General features: G+C 56.5%; 2 protein-coding genes across 6 annotated transcripts; both read left to right on the forward strand.

Moving 5' to 3' along the window:
- Positions 1–1,002: 1,002 nt before the first annotated feature.
- HMG20B (high mobility group 20B) lies at positions 1,003–7,422 on the forward strand. 4 transcript variants are annotated; one of them, XM_081136248.1, is made up of 10 exons: positions 1,003–1,077; positions 1,357–1,412; positions 1,834–1,942; positions 2,483–2,686; positions 3,291–3,411; positions 3,562–3,608; positions 3,886–3,958; positions 4,226–4,441; positions 5,129–5,261; positions 7,225–7,422. In XM_081136248.1, the coding sequence occupies exons 2-10, from the start codon at positions 1,375–1,377 to the stop codon at positions 7,247–7,249; spliced, it is 966 nt and encodes a 321-aa protein (XP_080992374.1). In that variant the 5' UTR covers positions 1,003–1,077; positions 1,357–1,374; the 3' UTR covers positions 7,250–7,422. The 4 variants fall into 4 exon arrangements, with proteins under 4 accessions (XP_080992374.1, XP_080992376.1, XP_080992377.1 ...); XM_081136250.1 differs by lacking the exon at positions 7,225–7,422 and adding an exon at positions 5,807–6,471; XM_081136251.1 differs by lacking the exon at positions 7,225–7,422 and adding an exon at positions 5,807–6,471 and having other exon boundaries at positions 1,018–1,412.
- A 1,080-nt stretch (positions 7,423–8,502) lies between these two features.
- Positions 8,503–15,919, forward strand: GIPC3 (GIPC PDZ domain containing family member 3). 2 transcript variants are annotated; one of them, XM_081137162.1, is made up of 6 exons: positions 8,503–9,823; positions 10,597–10,782; positions 10,904–11,084; positions 11,514–11,626; positions 11,891–11,985; positions 12,097–15,919. In XM_081137162.1, the coding sequence occupies exons 1-6, from the start codon at positions 9,575–9,577 to the stop codon at positions 15,440–15,442; spliced, it is 4,170 nt and encodes a 1,389-aa protein (XP_080993288.1). In that variant the 5' UTR covers positions 8,503–9,574; the 3' UTR covers positions 15,443–15,919. The 2 variants fall into 2 exon arrangements, with proteins under 2 accessions (XP_080993288.1, XP_080993289.1); XM_081137163.1 differs by having other exon boundaries at positions 11,891–11,972; positions 12,097–12,340.
- Positions 15,920–15,938: the final 19 nt, after the last annotated feature.

The following is a 15,938-nucleotide window of genomic DNA, read 5'->3' on the forward strand; positions in this document are numbered from 1 at the left end:
CAGATAGTCTGGGTGTGGGCCATGGCAGGTGGAGGGAACAGCGAGTGCAAAGACCCAGAGGTGGGAATGAATGAAATGGACGTATTTGAGGAACACGGAGGAAGCCGGTGTGGAATAAGGAGGGGGAGAGTGGAGCGAGATGAGACAGGAGATAATGTCCGGCGGATTGTTTCGGAGCAGGTGGGCTTATCGAGAGCACCCAGTGACCGCTACCGGCAGTCTGGGAGCGGTAGCATCGGCAGCCTCAGCCCAGGCCATGAGAGGACCAGGCTACTCCCTGGGAGTCCCCAAGATTCAAGGGCAGCGCCTTCTGCCCCTCCAGCTTCACGAGGTCCTCGCAGCCTTCTTGTCCCACCACCTTTTCCCAAATGCTTCCAGCCCAGCTGCTCTCCCCAGCCCCAGCCTGACCAGACTCTTGGTCTCAGCTTCACAGCATCCCAGTCCTGGTCCTGGACATCGTCGAAGGGAGAGCAGTTCTTCCTCTGGCTCAGAGCAGGACCAGGCACAGCGGGGTGTCTGGGGCCCTAAATCCAGTCAATAAACGGAAAACTTCCCCGCCAAGTTTGCAGGTCTCTAAAAACTATCCACTGTGCCCTGAGGCAGGGGGCTGCCCCGAAGGTCCTTAACCCCTTCCTTAGCAACCTGCCCCCGTCCCCATGGCAACTGGGGCCGGGCCGAAGCCGGTCTGGCAGGAGCTGGGAATCTCTCCGTCAGCGGAGGAGGAGTCCACGCCGTACCCACTGTCCCTTTAAGAGGCTCCTTCAGGCGAGGCCTCAAAGCGCCCTGATTAGTCCTGAGAGCAGCCCAGCGCAGCCGAACTTGACGCACCGCCTGCAGACTTCCCTATCCACCTCCCACGCGACTCAGTGGCCGCTTCAGCCAATCGCAGACCGGCGCGCCAACCTTTATCTGCATGGTCACGCCCCAGGGAAAGGGCGCACCCCAATCGGACCGCGCGTGGAGGCCATCATTAGCTTGCCAGGGGCGGAGCGGGGCGGGGCGCACCGCAGGGGCGGGCTCCGGGCGGTTGGTTGGAGAGTCGCAGCAGCCGAGAGATCCGGGAAAGTTTCTTTGGAGGTGAAAACAGCCGCGGAACTCAGGGCCCTGCGAGGGGCCGGCGGTGCGGGGGTCTCGGGACTGGGACGGGGCCGCTTCCAGGCCAGGTGGGGAGGACCAGGGCCTCCCGAGGGCCGATCGCCCAACAAAGGATCCCTGGGGCGCCCGCCCTGGAGGCCCTCCCAGCCCCCGGATCCGGCCCCCCCAAGCGCTCCGGGCCCGGCATTCCGGGGCTCCCCAGCCGGGCCCCGCCGTCGGTGGCTCGGGAGCCCCTTACTCGGCCACGCGTCTGCGTTCCAGGTGCGGCCGGGAGCGGCCATGTCCCACGGCCCCAAGCAGCCCGGCGCGGCCGTCGCGTGAGTGCGACTTCCCCTCCCACAGCCCACTCGGGGCTGCAGCTCAGCCCCCGCCCACCTTGACCCCGGCCCCCAGGGTCTTGACTCCCTGCCACCCGGGCAGGCCCTCTCGTAGGGCCCCGCGGGCTTCTCTCCACGCCCGCGCTCCAGTCCCTCCCAGGGGTCCCTACTAGCCCCCCTAGCAGGGATCGGGTCCCTTCGCTGCTGCCACATCTGCAGTCGGGGGTGATGGGTGGGGGTGACCCTGGGGTCCTTTGGCTTCAGTCTCTCCCAGGTGTCCTTACCAGCTCCTTTAGTGCTCCTGATCCGACTCCCGGACCCTGACCCCTAGAGACCCCTGTTCCCAGGTCTCAGGTCCCTTCTCTGCCAGCCCCGATGTCGGAGGATGGGGTGGGGGTGACTAGCGTTCCCGTGACTCCAGGCCGGCGGGTGGCAAGGCTCCTGGACAGCATGGGGGCTTCGTGGTGGCTGTCAAGCAAGAGCGGGGCGAGGGCCCTCGAGCCAGCGAGAAGGGGTCCCACGAGGAGGAGGTGAGAGCCCCGGCTTCGCAGTGGGGAATGCCCTGGGTCTCGCCCCCAGGCTCCAAGCTTTGCCTCAGACTAGATTTGAATTCGAGTTGGCTCCGCCCACTGTCCAGATTTCCCTGGGGAAGTTGAGACCCCGCCCCATACCAGATGCCCCGCCCCATAAGGTCCACTGCCACTCTAAGTCCAGGCCACGCCCACAACCGAATGCCAGCTCCTCCCACTGCTTGCCTCCCAGGGGAAAGCATCTTTTGGTGGTCATGTGGGCCCTTCCTCCAGTGCAAGAAGCCACGTTCATATTACAGAGGCCACACAAGCCAGCATGAACCTCTGTTCTCAGTACCCCTCACTCTGTCCAGGGTTCCCCGAACCCCCTTTACAATCCTAACCCCTGACCTGGCCACGCCTCCAGGCCTTCTGGGTTCTACCTGCTGGCTACCTCACCTCATCTCTAGCTTCGCACACGTCTTCCAAGCCCCCCCCCCCCCGTGTGGGCCCCTCCCCAGCCCTCCAGGCTCCTCCCAATAGCGTTGCCTGGTTCTGCAGCCCGTCAAGAAGCGCGGCTGGCCCAAGGGAAAGAAGCGAAAGAAGATCCTGCCAAATGGTCCCAAAGCACCTGTCACTGGCTACGTGCGCTTCCTGAATGAGCGGCGCGAGCAGATTCGCACGCGCCACCCGGACCTGCCCTTTCCTGAGATCACCAAGATGTTGGGTGCCGAGTGGAGCAAACTGCAGCCCACAGAGAAGCAGGTGGACGGCAGGGGGCGGCAGATGGGGCCACTGACCTCCCCCCACCCATTCAGATACCCCTCGCAGCCACATCCGGAAAGGACCTGGTGTGGAGGGTTCTTCTTCCTGGAGAACTGACTACCCATGAGGCCTCCCCAGTTTAATGGGGGGAGGGTAGCAATAGGCGAGACTAGACATAAAACTTAACCTGTGTGGTTACCCAACGTCTAAAGAAGTAGGGGTGGGGGCTGAAAATCGGGTAAAACCCAATTTTCAAATCCTGGTAATTTAAAAATTATATAAACATCAAAGAAAGATAACAAAACCCACCAGCGGTTTGTACCCTCATAAGTGGGATTTCAACAGGTAAAACGGGTGCAGGACGGCAGCCTGGAGGTGGGAGCCTACAGTCAGACACCATGGAGTGGTTTATAAAGGCTGGAGATGGGGTGGGGAGCTAGGAGGTACCGTGAGCAGCAGGCTGAGGGGCCAGGTTTTGTCCGGAGGGTAATAAGGAGCTCTGGGAATGTCCGGCACAGTGAGATGAGTGATGGAGATGGGGGCCTGGCCTTGGAGGCCTCCTCTGCCCCGGGCTGGGTCAAGCCTCCTCATGCTGCCCTGCCAGAGGTACCTGGACGAGGCGGAGCGGGAGAAGCAGCAGTACATGAAGGAGCTGCGGGCATACCAGCAGTCAGAAGCCTACAAGATGTGCACTGAGAAGATCCAGGAAAAGAAGATCAAGAAAGGTGAGAAGGGCCCCAGCCCCCAGGCTGCTGCGTGCTCCATGGGGGGAGGGGCAGGAGGGTGTTCCAGGCAGGGGGAACCACACATGCAAAGCAAAGCAGAGTCAGAGGAGACCTGGGAGGCTAACCCTGCCCTCTTCCCTCCCCTACCAGAGGACTCTGGCTCTGGGCTCATGAATACCCTCTTGAATGGACACAAGGTAAGTGCCCCTCCTCCAAGGAGAGCACCTAGGTGGGAAAGGTCTGGAAGTCTTTAGGCCCCAGGGTGAGGCCCCTGGGTGAACCGGGGCCAAGGCTCCTGGGAAGGGAGCACCCCGGTCCATCCTGTGAAAGCAGAGTCAGGGACAGCCACAGTGTGGGAATGTTAAACAGACTCCAACCTAAATGGCTCAAGGAGACACCCCCAAGCTTGGGGGACATCCCAGAGGGCATTTGGATGCCCCCTCAAAATAAACATTGCCATCTGTCTTGTCCCAGGGTGGGGACTGCGATGGCTTCTCCACCTTTGATGTCCCCATTTTCACTGAAGAGTTCTTGGACCAAAACAAAGGTGAGGACCAACTAGGGGTTCTTGGGGAAGCAGGGGTTAGGAGAGACGGTGGACCAAAAGAGGGCTCCAAGGCAGGAGGCAGCGAGTGGGGGGTGTTTACTCCTAAAAGCCAAGCCATCTTCCTCCTCTGCCCCTTAGCCCTGGGAGCTAAAGGGTGGGCTGGAGGCAGAGCAATGACTTAAGGCCTGGCGCTGGCCACAGCTCGGGGAAAGGCCTGCAAAGGGTAGGGGGAGGAAGCACCAGGCTCTGACCGGCTCCCTGCTGCAGCACGGGAAGCGGAGCTGCGGCGCCTGCGGAAGATGAACGTGGCCTTCGAGGAGCAGAACGCGGTGCTGCAGAGGCACACGCAGAACATGAGCAGCGCTCGTGAGCGCCTGGAGCAGGAGCTGGCGCTGGAGGAGCGGCGGACGCTGGCGCTGCAGCAGCAGCTCCAGGCTGTGCGCCAGGCGCTCACTGCCAGCTTCGCCTCACTGCCTGTCCCAGGTGCAGAAGCCCTGGCCCCACTCGCTGAATCCTGGCCCCGCTAACCCCGCCCTCAACTACCTCGAACCCCACCCTGGGTCACAGGGAGTCTTGCACCTGGTGTCTCCCCTTCCTTGCCTGACCCTGAAAATAGCCAACCCCGACTCCACTGACCCCGCTTCCCTCCACAAGCCGAGCCCCACTCCATATAACCCCGTCCCTACCCCCAGCATTGCATGCACCCGCCACCCCCAACCCCTACCCCTGCCCTCGCTAGCCGGCCCAAGCTCCTTCCCCCATCCCTCACCCCAGCCCCACTGACTGCCCATAGCTCCGGTCAGCGCTGCTGGCCCACCCTCATTGACCCATGCCCGTGCCAGACCCTCCCTCACTGACCTGCTGCTGCTGCAACCCCCGTTGGTCCCCACCTTTAGAGATTGTCTTTGGCTGACTTTGACTAATTTTCTCTCCCCCACTAGACCCCCATACCCCCCACCACAACCTGTCCCGGGCCAACTGACCTCCCTCCCCCCACCTTCTCCCACAGTCGACACACCCTGACCCCTCACCCAACCCTCCCACATGCTCCAAGGGCCCCTACTCCAGGGCCCCTCCCTTAAAGACCCCATCCTCTGACCTCTGTTCCCTGGAGCTTCTACCTTGGCTACTTCAACACGGCTTGGCTGACCGGTCCCCTGCCATCCCCAGGCACGGGTGAGACGCCCACACTCAGCACGCTGGACTTCTACATGGCCCGGCTGCATGGAGCCATTGAGCGTGACCCTGCCCAACACGAGAAGCTCATTGTCCGCATCAAGGAGATCCTGGCCCAGGTCGCCAGGTGTGTGCCTGGGTCTGCCCCTGGGCCTGCTCAGCTTAGGTGGGGTGGCCCGGAATGGGGGACTGCCTCAGGCTACAGCTGCCTTGGCCTACCTCTGCGGATATGCTTGCATTTCACCCTTGTTGGGGTTCCAGGAGTCTGGGCACTGCAGGGTGGGATCCAGCAACTGGATCTTGCTCTGAGGGTTGCCCATTTGGGATTTACCAGATGAGACTTATTTAGTGCATGGGGCACAAGGCTAATGGCAGGACCACTGGGGGTACTAATCAGGCCTAGTACTGTATTAATGCTGCTGGGTGGGATCTGCCAGCCCACCTTGGCCAGTTGGATTCACTCAAGGGGAGACTAGAACTTCTCCAAAGCTTCTTGGCAGTTTCTTCTGGGTGTTTTCTGGCTCCCCAGGTTATATGGGGTCAATTCCAGGCCTGCCACCTTGACATCTGGAGCTGCTTAGGGAGGGTAGCCTCTAGTGTCCCCTAGGATGGTGGTAGGGACTGAGATGAGGGCGTCCCCCATCACAACTCCCCTCCTCTCTCCTATTGCAGTGAGCACCTATGAAGGTGTTGGTCAACCCGTGGGGATCCAGAGAAGACCAAGCTCTGGTCGTGGCCCCCACCCCATGGAGGAGGGATGGGTGTCTACCCTTTGGGGCCAGGCCTGATCCTGTACCTTGGGATCTCTAGCCCCCTAAAATTATTCTACACTATCCCCTAGCTTTCAACTTCCCCAGCACCCCAAATCCAGAAAAGTTACCTGCCATGCACAATACACATAGAACCCCATGGCCTCATAGGACATGTCATATTACAGGTATGTGGGAATACCACACATGGGCAGCATAACCCAGGATACAAGGGGACCAACAGCAGCTCTCAACACTGGTGTAGGGAGGGTGACACAGGCTACAGTGGCTCTCTAGGATCTGCCCCAGGACACAGGGCAGTGAAAACCCACACCTGACACACTAGGAGGGACTCTCCAGAGGTGCTGACCACAAGTGCCCCACACAAACAGGCACTCTGCAGGACATGCTCTCATGCTTGGGCAAGGGCCTTCTGCCTGTGGCCCTTGAATTCCTGCACCCCAGGATGAGGGAGCTGGTACTGAACCCCCTGCCCTCGTCCAGCTAAAGGGCCCTCATGAAGGTGGCCCTTTTGCAACTGCTTAATCTGGACTTTTAAATAAAAATAAAGTGGAATTTGAATTTCAAGCTTGTGAGTGTGTGTGTGTGTGTGTGTGTGTTTTGTAGGGGGTTGGGCCAGAAGATGTGCCCAGGACCCCTCAAGATGCCCCTTCTGGGCTCCCAGGCTTGCCCTCCCCCAGCCCCTGACAACCAAGAATCCACTTTCTGTCTCTGGATTTACCTGCTCTGGACATTTCACATAAATGGGATCATACACTCTGACCTTTTGTGTCTGGCTTCTCTCAGCATCTTTTTTCAAGGTCCATCCACATTGTAGCAAGTGTCAGTGCTTCACTCCTTTTCTGATTAATATTCCACTGTGTGGATGGACACATTCTGTTTATCCATTGAGGGACATTTGGGCTGTTTATCCACCTCTCGGACTTTGTGAAATGTGCTGCTGTGAATATGTGTGTACACGTTTTTGTTTGAGCACCTGTTTTCAGTTCTCTTGGGTCCATCCCCAGGAGTGGAATTGCTGGGACATATGGTAATTCTATGCTTAACTTATTGAGGAACCTCAGAGACTTTGGCATTTAATGGAATATTTAAAACATTCTAAAACTTTTGGAGACTAATTTGATCAACACCCATGTTACAGGTTTAATTACATCCCCTCAAAAGATATGTTGAAGTACTAACCCCAGGAATCTCAGAATGTGACCTTATTTGGAAATAGGGTCATTGTAAATATAATGAATTAAGATGAGGTCATCCTGGAGTAGGGTGGGTCTAATCCAATATGACTGGTGTCCTTATAAGATGAAAATTTGGACACAGACACAGAAAGGAGACAGCTATGTGATGACAAAGGCAGACAGAGTACTGCAAGATGCTGAAGATTGCTGGCCACCACCAGAAGCTAGAAAAGGCAAGGAAGGATCCTATCCAGAGTCTTGGAGCGTGGTCTTGCTGACAACCTGATTTTGGACTTCTGGCCTCCAGAACTGTGAGAGAATAAATGTGCTGTTTTAAACCACCTGGTTTGTGGTACTTTGTTATGAGAGCCCTTGGAGACTGATACAACTGAATATTGTCAACTCCCCCACACCACCCCCTGACCCAGTGTGAGCTCCCTAGTCCCACTCCCTCCCTGGCACAGATACCTCCATCCCAAATTTGTAGTTTATCACCCCTGGGCAAGTCTTTACATACTTTTAACACATGAGTATGTCTTCCTGAAAGTACCATTTTAATCATTTGGGGTGTTCTTTTTCCATTTTTAAAGGTTTTAATGCATACAATTCTGGGGTTTCTAGTGTATTCACAAAGCTGTGCAAACATTGGCACAATCTAATTCCAGAAGATTCCATCAGTCCAAAAAGCCCTCTCCTGATTAGCAGTCACTCCTGTTCCTCCTCTCCGAAAATCCACTTACTGTCTCTGAGCATTTGCCTGTTCTGGACATTTCACATAAATAGAATCACACACTGTGTGGCCTTTTGTGTCTGGCTGCTCTCAATGAGCATCATGTGTTCAAGGCTCATCTATGTCATGGTGTGTGTGATGTTTTGTAGTCTTTTTTTCTTTTTAAGTTTAAATATATCTTTATTGATTTCAGAGAGAGGGAGAGGAAGAGAGAGAGACAGAAACATCAATGATGAGAGAGTCATTGATCAGCTGCCTCCTGCACGCCCCCGACTGGGGATTGAGCTCGCAACCCAGGCATGTGCCCTGACAGGGAATCGAACTGCGATCGATCTCCTGGTTGATGCTCAAACAGCTGAGCCACACTGGTTTGTAGCATTTTATTTTATTTTATTTTATTTTATTTTATTTTATTTTATTTTATTTTATTTTATATTTTATTTTATTTTTTAAATATATCTTTATTGATTTCAGAGAGAGGAAAGGAGAGGGAGAGAGAGAGATAGAAACATCAATGATGAGAGTCATTGATCCGCTGTAGCCCACAACCCAGGCATGTGCCCTGACCGGGAATTGAACCCTGATCTCCTGGATCCTAGGTGGATGCTTAACCACTTAGCCACGCCCAGAAGGCAAGGTTTGTAGGCTTTTAAACTTTACATACATACATTTTCTTACATCATCCAAAGTCTTTTCCCATCAATGTCTGGGTTCTGAGATTCTTCTAAGGCAGGAGGCTCCTCTTTTACACTGCCATACAGCAGTCCACCACTTTTTACTGAGCCAAATTTCCTGATGCCTAGTGTTGTATTCCCAGGGGATTCTTACAGAGGCCTCCTGGTGTCAGAGCCTCCTTCTTCAGCTGTCACTTGGGGGTCCATTTATTCCCTCACCAAATATCACCTGAACGCTGCTCACTGTGTGCCAGGCACGGAGCACCCAAATACAGCAGGGGAACAAGGGACCAGAACCCCTGCCCTCCTGGAACTGACATTCCAGTTGGGGAGACAGGACACAAAATGGATAAGTAAAAATATGTGATTTGTCAAGCTAGGGAGAAAAAGAAAGCTGGGAAGAGATTATGGAGGCATTAAAGGTGACATTTGAGCAAAGAGCTGAAGAAAGGGAAGGAACCACCTGGAGATCTGGGAGAAGTTCCTCCAGGCAGAGGGTACAGCACAAGCAAAGGCCCTGGGGCAGGACTGTGCCTGGCAAGCTGGAGGAACAACTAAGGCCCCTGTGGCTGGAGAGCGGAATGAGCAAGGGGGAGAGAGGGAGGAGGTGAGGACAGGGATGTGATGGGGGCAGGTCGTGCAGGGCCACATGGGAAAAAATTACGCTTTACCATAAGAGGGGTGGGAGCTGTGGGCAAAGGAGGGACAGGCTGTGTCTCTGGTTATATCAGGGTCACCTTATTTCCACCTTAGGGCTGTTGAAAGAATTTAAGGGCGTCTTGGCGCGCTCAGATGTCCCAGTCCTTATTTGTGATCCATGTTTTTCTCGCTCCACAGGTGAGGCCCCCACAGACCGCCCAGCGTCCCCAGGGAAAGCGCAGCTGGCTCTGGCAGGACCCGGACACCTGGGGCCGGGCCCCCCCTCTCCGCACCCCGCGGTGTCGCCTTCCTGGGCGGCTCGGGTTCCTGGATCCCCTTACCCGGGCAGCTCGGCTGTCGTGCCCCGGGCCGGGGGAGGGGAGGACGCAGGAAGCAGCGGATCCGGCGGCGGCGGAGGCCGTGGCCGGGGTCGCCTAGCTCCTCCGGCCATGGAGAGCGCAGCGGCCCGCGAGGCCCCGGGGGCCGAGGCCCCGCGCCCGTCCGCGCCCCCGCCCTCGCCCTCGCCCTCGCCCTCGCCCTCGCCCTCTGAGCCCCCGGCGGCGCCCCGCACCCGCCCGCGCCTCATCTTCCGTACGCAGCTGGCTCACGGCAGCCCCACCGGCAAGATCGAGGGTTTCACCAACGTCCGCGAGCTCTACGCCAAGATCGCCGAGGCCTTCGGGATCGCGCCCACCGAGGTGAGGACCGCAGACCCCCAGCGCCCGAGGTCCACCGGGCTGAGCCAGGTGTAAGGGTGGAGCTTGGACCCCTAGCCTGGGGGTGCCCCGATCTGCCACTCCCAGATGGAGAGGACCCGATCTCCAGTTCTCAGAGATGCACACTCAGGTCCTGTGGTGTCCATACCCTGGGGACGCCTCCTTTGAGTGGCCTGCACAAAAGATGAACAGGTCTAAGGGGTTAGTGAGGCCCTAGATCGCCCGGGAACTCACTTCACCCACCCAGTTAAGGTGGATACCAGCTCTCAGGGAAGCGCATCTAGTTCCTGGGTGCGGTTGGAGGCTGGGGTTCCAGGCAGCTCCTTTCCTGGTGTTACGTCGGGGTGGCCTGCGTTATAGGCAAGGCTGCAGAGCGGTGCGCCGTGTCGCCCCCAGGGGGCGCCAGTGGATGTAGACCCGCCTGAAAAAGACGGTGGGCGGAGGGGTCAGGGCACCAAAGGGTTAGAACTGGAAGCCTAGGGGTGGGAAAGGTTTCTTCCTGCCCACAGCCTCCTTCTCTCCCTGCTCCTCATTCTGGGGGTCTGTCTCCTTCTCGTCCCCCAACCCATCCTGAAGATCCTTTGGGCTGAGATCCTGGGCACCAGATGACTGGGCCAGTTTTATGATTCTTTGTGCCTCGGTTTCCCTATCAGACCCATGAGCCCATTCCCCCTCCCCCCTCGCCCGTGGTTCTGCGCAGACAGTGGGGAATGAGCACTGTCATTAATTCTGGGCTTCCCCTCCCCTCGGGACAGATCTTATTCTGCACCCTAAACAGCCACAAAGTGGACATGCAGAAACTCCTGGGCGGTCAGATAGGGTTGGAGGACTTTATCTTTGCACATGTGCGCGGCGAGACCAAGGAGGTGGAGGTCACTAAGACGGAGGATGCCCTGGGGCTGACCATCACGGACAACGGGGCTGGATACGCCTTCATCAAGGTGCCCATGGTGGGGGAGGGGCATCTTTCAGGGTACTTCATGACCTGAGGCAAGCCACTGCCCCTCTGGTCTACGTGGTTTCTGTGCGGGTGGCCCCTCGAGTGACTCTGTGTCCCTGCAGAGGATCAAGGAGGGCAGCATCATCAACAGGATCGAAGCTGTGTGTGTGGGCGACAGCATCGAGGCCATCAACGACCACTCTATCGTTGGCTGCCGTCACTACGAAGTCGCCAAGATGCTCCGTGAGCTGCCCAAGGCCCAGCCCTTCACCCTGCGCCTGGTGCAGCCCAAGAGAGCCTTTGGTGAGGGCCACCTGTGGCCTTGAGGGCAGGCGGGTGGGGCGGGGCGAGCTCTTGGGGAAGTGGGTTCTCTGGATGCTGGAGACAGTGGAAGGTGGGGGATGGGACAGGAGGGAAGGTTCTAGATGCCTGTGGTGACAAGACAGGAAACATCTGGCACTGTTATCGGGAACAGATAGGTAGTTTCTATGTTGTTATAGTCTGCTATGGGGATGGGGGAAGTTTGGGAAGATGGGGCGAGGATGAGGAGGTGTTCAGATCTATTTTGTCACCTGGCTGGGAGCTTTTAAAGTGCTGCTTTAAGGCTATGGGTATAAGGAGGCCTTTGAAGACTAAGAAAGTGCTAGAAAGTCTCAGTTGGTGGTTTCCCAGTGTTTACAAAGAGTGGATCCATCCAGTACACTTGCCCTTCCACCGCTCTGTCCCCTCCAGATATGATCAGCCAGAGGAGCCGGAGCAGCAAATGCCCCATGGAAGCAAAAGTGACCAGTGGGAGGGAGACCTTGCGACTCCGTTCTGGGGGGGCTGCCACAATAGAGGAAGTGGTGAGTGAAGAGGAGGGAGTCTTCAGGGGCTCTTACACCTAGAGCTCTGCCTCTGAGTAGGTGTGACGTTGGGTAAGACCTCCTTCACCCAGCCTCAGTTTCCCTACCTGCAAAATGTTTTTTTGTGGTGATACAGGGCAATAGTGGTTGTACAGAAGCCTTGACGCATGAGGTCCCAGCCTGCTGTCACCCAAGGGGTGTGGCCCTGGGTGGGGGCTGGGCTGGAGGGTTCTGACCCTCTGTTTTGTCCCCCTATGCCCTCAGCCCAGTGAATTTGAGGAGGAGGCATCTCGGAGGGTGGACGACCTGCTGGAGAGTTACATGGGCATTCGGGACCCAGAGCTGGGTAAGGGGCCAGGGTAAGCCAGTGGACCCTGGGGGGAGGCCAGCCCACTGGGAGGAGGTAAGGGTCCCAAGGGGAAGTTGGGGCCCCAGAGCACCCTTACCCACTCCCCTCCCCCCCTCCACAGCGTCCACCATGGTGGAGACGTCCAAGAAGACAGTGAGCGTTCAGGAGTTTGCACGCCGTTTAGACTCCGTCTTGGGCGAGTTCGCCTTCCCGGACGAGTTTGTGGTGGAGGTGTGGGCAGCCATCGGCGAGGCCAGGGAGGCCTGTGGCTAGTCTGCTCTGGGGCTGAGCACAGCCCCAGTCCAGAGCCCAGCCCCCTGCCCCAGCCCTGCAGGCTGGTTCCTGAAGCCCAACCCTGCTCCAGAGCCCAGCCCAGATCTGAAACCCAGTCCCCCTCTAGAGCCCAGGTCATCTCTGAGACCGAGGTCACCTCTAGAACCCTTACCAGTTCCGAGACCAAGCCCTGCTCTAGACTCCAAGCCAGCTCTGAGGCCAAGTTCATCTCCAGAACTTCATCTGGTTCTGAGACCCAACCCAGCTCTAGAACTCAGCCCTCCTCTAGAACCCAGGCAAGCTCTGAGACCAAATTTAATTCTAGAGCCCATACCAGTTCTGAAACTAAACCCAGCTCTGAGACCAAACCCAGCTCTAGAGCCAAGCTCAGTTTTGAGACCAAGCCCAGCTCTGAGACCAAGCTCTGTTCTAGACCCCAGGTGAGCTCTGAAGCTAAGTTGATCTCTAGAAGACAATCCAGTTCTGAGACTCAACCTAGCTCCAGAACCCAGCCCAGTTCCAAAACCCAGCCCTCCTCTAGAACCCAGGACAGCTCTGAGGTCAAACTGAGCTCTGGCATTAAGTCAAGTTCTGGAACCCAGACAAGTTTTAAGACCCAGCCCAGTTCTGTTATCAATGCCAGTTTCAGAAGCCAGCCCAGTTCTATGACCAAGCCCTGCCATAAAACTCAACCTGACTCTGGAACTCAAGACAGCTCCATGACACAGCCAGACCTGGAGACCCAGTCTAGCTCAGGAACACCAGTTAGTTCTGAAACCCAGGTGAGAGTCAAGAAGCAGCCCAGCTACAGAAGCCTCTCCAGCTTAGGATTCAAAGACAGCTCCCAAACTCAACCCTATTCAAGAACCCAGACCAGCTCAGGAACCCACATGCATATGGCAGCTCAGCCCAGATCCAGAACCCAACCCTGCTCTAAAACCCAGTTTCACTCTAGTACCCACCCTCATTCTGGGGCCCAGTCCAGCTCCAGTGGTGAGTCCAGTTCAGAAACTGAGCCCAGCTCTAGATCCCAGCCTAGTGCTACAACCAGGCCCATCTCTGGAATTCAGACAAGCCCTGGAACTTCATACATCTCTGAGGTAAGGCCTGTCTCCACAGCTCAGCTTGATGCTGAGCCCCACTCTCACTGCAGTACACAGACCAGTTCTAGAACGCCATCCACTTCTGTGACCCAGACCAACTTCAAGGACTGGCCAATTTCCAAATCTCAATCCAGATCAGCCACCCAACCCAACTCTAGAACTCAGCTCAGTTCTGGGGCACAGACTGGCTCTAAAACCTCATCCAGCTCCAAAACACAGTCAGTTGCTGATACCCAGTTGAGTTCCAGAATCCAGCTAAACTCTGGAATCCAATCTAGTTCTGGAACCAAGACCAATGCAGCAACAGACTTAAGCTCTACAACTCTGTCTAGCTCCAAGAGCAGGCCCAGCTCCATGACCCAGCCCAGCCCAGCTCAATCAACTTCTGGAACTCAGCTCATCTTGGAAACCCCACAGGCCACAACCCAAGGCGGCTCTGGTATTGAGCCAGACTTTGCGAAGCAGATAAGCTCTGCAGCTCAGCTCAGCTCTAGAGTCCAGTTCAGCTCTGAGACTCAACTCAACTCTGAAACCCACACCAGTTCAAGAATACATCCCAGCTCTGGAACTCACTTTAGTTCTAGAACTCAGCCTGTTTCTGGAACTCAACCCGGTTTCAGAACCCAAACAAGTTCTGGAACACAGCTTGGCTCTGAAACCCAGGCCAGTTCTGGGGCCCAGACCAGTACAAGAATTCAACCCAGCTCTGGAGCCCAGCTCAGTTCTAGAACCCAGTCTAGCTCTGAGACTTGGCTCAGCTCTGAACCCCAGATCAGCTCCAGAACCCAGTTTAGTACCAGGATTCAGTTTAGCTCTGAGATCCAGCCCAGCTCTGGAACCCAGACCAGTTCCAGAATGCAGCCCAGCTCTGAAGCCCACCTTAGCTCCAGAACTCAGTCCAGCTCTGAAACCCGGCTTAGCTCTGAGACTCAGCTCAGCTCCAGAACCCAGCCCAGCTCTAGGATTCAGTTCAGCTCTGAAACTCAACCCAGCTCTGAAACTCACACCAGTTCAAAAATACAGCCCAGCTCTGGAACCCACCTCAGTTCCAGAACCCAGCCTGTTTACGGAACTCAAACCAGTTCCAGAACCCAGGCCAGTTTTGGAACCCAGCTCAGACCTGAGACCCAGCTCAGCTCAGACACCCAGCCCAGGTCTGGAACCCAGACCAGTGTAAAAATTCAGCCCAGTTCAGGAGCCCAGCTCAGTTCCAGAATCCAGCCCAGCTCTAAGATTCAATTCAGCTCAGAGAGTCAACCCATCTCTGAAACTCAGACCAGTTCAAGAATACAGTCCAGCTCTGGAACCCACCTCAGTTCCAGAGCCCAGCCTGTTTATGGAACTCAAACCAGTTCCAGAACCCAGGCCAGTTTTGGAACCCAGCTCAGATCTGAGACCCAGCTCAGCTCAGACACCCAGCCCAGGTCTGGAACCCAGACCAGTGCAAGAATTCAACCCAGCTCGGGAGCCCAGCTCAGTTCCAGAACCCAGCCCAGCTCTAGGATTCAGTTAAGCTCGGACACCCAGTCCAATTCTGAAATCCAGACCAGTATAAGAACTAAGCCTTGCTCTGGAATCCACCATAGTTCCAGAACCCAGCCTGTTTCTGAAACCCAATCCAGCTCCAGAACCCAGACCAGCTTAAGAATCCAGCTCAGTTCTAGAAATGAGCTTCGTCCACAGACCCCTGGCCTTGACCCTAGAACCCAGCCTGATCCCACTCCTCCAGCCCAACCTCAGCCCGCAGGCCCACCGCCAAGAGCCCCAACTCTGGCCCCTAGCAAGGTCTCTCAGCCTCAACCCCAGCCCCATGATATGGTACATGGAACCCAGGTCAATACTGGCCTGGGCAGAAGCCTACCAACTTCCCACCTGACCTCACAGCCACAGGCCCCCTTGGGTCCCCAGAAACCAGCCCTTTTCCCTAAGCCCCAGGTGGGACCCCATAAATCCACTCCACCTACCATATCTGTCGTCCCTAGTTCTGCCTCCAGGGTGGCCCTCCTGCAGTCCCAGCTCTCTAAACCCCCAGTTCAGGAGCCTGCCCCCTCCCCCATGCTCAGGGAGTCAGGAACTGCTCTGCAAGGGTGAGAGCCCCTCCCCCACCACAGGGAGTTGTAGCTTGGAGGTGACATAGTTTTGGCCCTTGGTGGGCCGCATCCTTCTCCTTCCCCTCCCAGCTCTGGTCCCCCAGAAGCAGCAGGTGACCTCATTCCCCCACAGGTCGGGGAAGGAGAATGGAAACAGGCTTCAGTTTCATTGGGCCTGACTCTGGGAGATGTAAGCAGATCCCAGGTCTGTGGAGGGGAAGGAGGGGGGCAGGGGATGATTTGCTCTTCATGTACTTCGAGGGCTCATGGGGAATAAAGGCACATCCCACCCCTGCAGCCAAGTGTGTTTTTTATGAGGGATTGTGGGGGAGAGCAGAGGAAGGGGCAAGCATGAAGGTCTGGGGGGCTATGACAACACTGGCTGCTTTTTAAGCACCTACTATGTGCCAGGTGCTTTATAAGTACTCACTGTGCATGGGTTCATGAACTTGCACATACACGACACTCCTTAAAATTTGTCATTTGTTCATTCAATC

The sequence above is a fragment of the Miniopterus schreibersii genome (genome assembly GCF_964146895.1).
Source record: "Miniopterus schreibersii genome assembly, chromosome: 4".
NCBI lineage: Eukaryota > Metazoa > Chordata > Mammalia > Chiroptera > Miniopteridae > Miniopterus > Miniopterus schreibersii.

What these genes read in the sequence shown, in the direction of transcription:
- HMG20B (XM_081136248.1), top strand. Translation starts at nt 1,375, where the DNA reads ATGTCCCACGGCCCCAAGCAGCCCGGCGCGGCCGTCGC. An exon ending in CAGCCCGGCGCGGCCGTCGC is followed by an intron (nt 1,413 to 1,833) that starts GTGAGTGCGACT and finishes CCGTGACTCCAG; the next exon opens with GCCGGCGGGTGGCAAGGCTC. An exon ending in CCCTCTTGAATGGACACAAG is followed by an intron (nt 3,609 to 3,885) that starts GTAAGTGCCCCT and finishes GTCTTGTCCCAG; the next exon opens with GGTGGGGACTGCGATGGCTT.
- GIPC3 (XM_081137162.1), top strand. Translation starts at nt 9,575, where the DNA reads ATGGAGAGCGCAGCGGCCCGCGAGGCCCCGGGGGCCGAGGCCCCGCGC. An exon ending in CTGGATACGCCTTCATCAAG is followed by an intron (nt 10,783 to 10,903) that starts GTGCCCATGGTG and finishes GTGTCCCTGCAG; the next exon opens with AGGATCAAGGAGGGCAGCAT. An exon ending in GAGCTGGGTAAGGGGCCAGG is followed by an intron (nt 11,986 to 12,096) that starts GTAAGCCAGTGG and finishes CCCCCTCCACAG; the next exon opens with CGTCCACCATGGTGGAGACG.